Source organism: Aplysia californica, unplaced genomic scaffold (genome assembly GCF_000002075.1).
Source record: "Aplysia californica isolate F4 #8 unplaced genomic scaffold, AplCal3.0 scaffold00590, whole genome shotgun sequence".
NCBI lineage: Eukaryota > Metazoa > Mollusca > Gastropoda > Aplysiida > Aplysiidae > Aplysia > Aplysia californica.
The window spans coordinates 155,291-158,358 of NW_004797860.1; the positions used below are offsets into that span (position 1 = coordinate 155,291).

At 43.1% G+C, this 3,068-nt stretch overlaps 1 protein-coding gene across 1 annotated transcript in view; it reads right to left on the reverse strand.

Moving 5' to 3' along the window:
• Window positions 1-1,019, reverse strand: part of LOC101845195 (putative gamma-glutamylcyclotransferase CG2811) — a gene marked incomplete at its 5' end in the record, with an annotated part of 10,092 nt that extends 9,073 nt beyond the window's left edge. The window contains 1 exon segment of the mRNA XM_005107285.3: window positions 726-1,019. Within this exon segment, the coding sequence (XP_005107342.1) occupies window positions 726-1,007 (282 nt within the window).
• Between the last annotated feature and the right edge of the window lie 2,049 nt (window positions 1,020-3,068).

Sequence of the window (3,068 nt, forward strand, 5' to 3'; positions counted from 1 at the left end):
TATGTGTATATATATATATATATATATACACACACACACACACACAATATAAATGCGTTTACACTCAGAAACAGATCCGCAGTCATACACATATGATACAAATGAACGGTAAGTTAACGTTAACAGTAACAATGGTTATATTAGATACATTGTCAGTTTTCTGACAAAGAAGCCTGTTACTTTAATCATTGAGGACGTGTTGTCGCGGAGCACTTTAAGCAAAACAAGGATGGCAGAGTTGTTCATACTGATTTGTCAATTCTGTTTACTTGGTCAGTTATCTGAAACTTTAAAAAAGAGAGGAAGTCCGTAACGAGCGACCCCTATGAAACAAGTATAGAAAAGAGGGTTAGGTTAAGGTTAACCCTAGGTGTTGGGTTAGAGTTGGGTCTAGATCTAGGTCCTGTCTTTTATTGTGTTTGTTGATCGTTACAGAAGTCTTTCCTAAAAATAAAAACAGGGAACAGCATGTTTACTATGAAACATACATCTTGTGTTTCTGAATATATATGTATGATGATTTGAAATATGCCACAACACTGCCTTTGGTCTGCTGCTGTTGTCGGACGTATTTGGTGGCCTCTGTCTACGTCCTTAATTTTAAAGAGTTAAGCTTTAACTACTCACACTGCCCTTCCCTTCCTTCAGCAACAAAAAAGGGAACTTTGTAATATGTTTTTTTTAACTTTGGAAAACCTACCACTTAAGCTTTTTTAAGTACTCACATTGCCCGTGCCTTCCTTCAACAACAAGAAAGGTACATTGTAAGGCGTCGCAACAATCAGAGGGAACTTCTCCACAGTTCTTGCCCGCCCGACTAACTGACTTCCGGCAGCTCCTTTGGCGAACATGTGCCGGTGGTTAGGCTCTGTCGTCTTCAACGTCCCGTATACAAAGGCCAGGTGGGGGTGAGTGTTGGGGTCAAGGGCATGGTCAGGAGTGGGGTTCTCTGTCAGATTTGCTGAAGATTCACCTGCTGATGCGTCGCTCTCTGGCCGGGTGGTCATTGTGCTGTTTGGCTGGATGAGAATATCGTTTTTACGTGTGAACGTTTGTGTATTGTTTATAGTTTATGTGAGGTAAACCCACTGAGGGATAGATAGGGCCCCGTGTCCACTGCGACGGACTCCAACCGAACCGATTCCGTCCGTCTCTCGGGAAAGTCGGTAGTTGATATGGAGCACCGTTTATTTACTAAGGAATCAGTGAAAAGTCCGCTAGGCTTTGTCAACAGACACGACACGATACGCCCCGACAAAAGACATGAGGGTTAGAAAGACGCTTGTACACTTTTAGCCGGGTCGGGTCGTGTAAGCGATATAGCGCCCCCCCCCCCGAAGCTAAAAAAAATTATAATGTTAATTTCGGAATAAAATTCGAATGTCATATATTCGTAATCAGCGCCTCAAAATTAGTAAAGTCTATTCCGAAACCACCTGGTTTATATGCATATTAACAAGTTTACCAATTTTCCGTTAAAAACCCATTCATTTCTTATTCCCGCCTTGGGTTCATTGACCTCAACTATTTATAGCTCCGAACCGAGGACACAGCCTTGGGACACAGTGTGTGGAATAATACGGCCAGTAGGCCAACAGTCTAGACGTGTCTTGTCCGAACTGATGGACACACAAGACGGAAACGACCCGACCGATTTTCTTCCTCCCGACAAAAGATCGGGCCATATCCGTTTCTTTGGATGGGATGCTTGGAAACTCTTCTTGTCTTGGTTTTCATTTTTTGTCTGCGTCTCAAAAGCAACAACAACAACAACAATGGTCTTCTTCTACCATACGCCATATTTGCAAGATGGCCGTGTCTGACCGCCAAACTCCGGTGTCTGACCGCCAAACTCCGGTGTCTGACCGCCAGTCTCCGGTGTCTGACCGCCAAACTCCGGTGTCTGACCGCCAGTCTCCGGTGTTAACCCTTCCAGCCCCATGCGCGTATATTCTCAGTTTCGGGGGGTACCGAATTTGCGCATTTTTCTAAATTAGCTTATCTAATTAAACTTTAATTTTCATAATATTTGTTCATTTACCTTTAAACAATGCTCGATGTTATTATCTAAACCTCATTACGAAGATACTACATCACTTTTTAGAATGCATGCCTCTTTTTCTGAAATATTGTTGTATTGGCTGGGACTGGGGTAAGGGAGTGCACAAAAATGGCTGGGGCTGGAAGGGTTAATATGGTCGGCCGCACGCGACGGAAAACGGCGGGTCTGGTCTGACCAGAGAGGGTTTGGTCTGACCAGAGAGGGTCTGGTCTGACCAGAGAGGGTTTGGTCTGACCAGAGAGGGTTTGGTCTGACCAGAGAGGGTTTGGTCTGACAGTCGGTGTCGGGCGTTGGCGTGGTTCTACCCTTACCCTACGGCCTTAGCACAGTCTTGACGGGACAACATAAAGAAATCTGTTGTCTCTGTACTCGGTACATTTGAATGTGAGACAGCATGGTGGAATCAGGCTCTCTTCAATTTTGAGGCATGGAGAGCTATTGGTAGCATCCTAAAGCTTATTCACTTGTCTTTATTTGGAAGAACAAAAATTCAATTTATCTTTAATACAAGTCAAGATATTTGCAAATGAAGGAGGTGGGGGTCACCTGTTTTCAGAGGTAAAATTGGTGAGAAATAGCCACTAAGGTTAGTTATTTCCTTAGCTTAAGTGTCCGAGGTAACTGAAAATTTACATTTTTTGTGCCTTGAATCAACGTTTTTCAGAAAAATCCAGACCGAAATGAATTTTTTAATGGACATGAAAGGTGTTGAGCCCCCCTCCAAAAAAAAAATATATAAAAAATTGATAAAAATTCACAAACCTGCGGAAAAATGCAAGTTTCTTCACTTTGATTATTTTGACGAGAGCCTGATTCCACCACACTGCTTCACAAATGTATTTTCTTCGGTAAAAAGGGGAAGAGGGGGGGGGTATCATAATTTGTTATTGATCTCTCCACGTTTTCTTTATAATATTGCTGGTGCTGCTTCATCATCATTGCCTTTCTCACCCTGTATCAGGGTATAGGCCACGGACAAACACCCCCCACTTTTCTCTATCCTGGG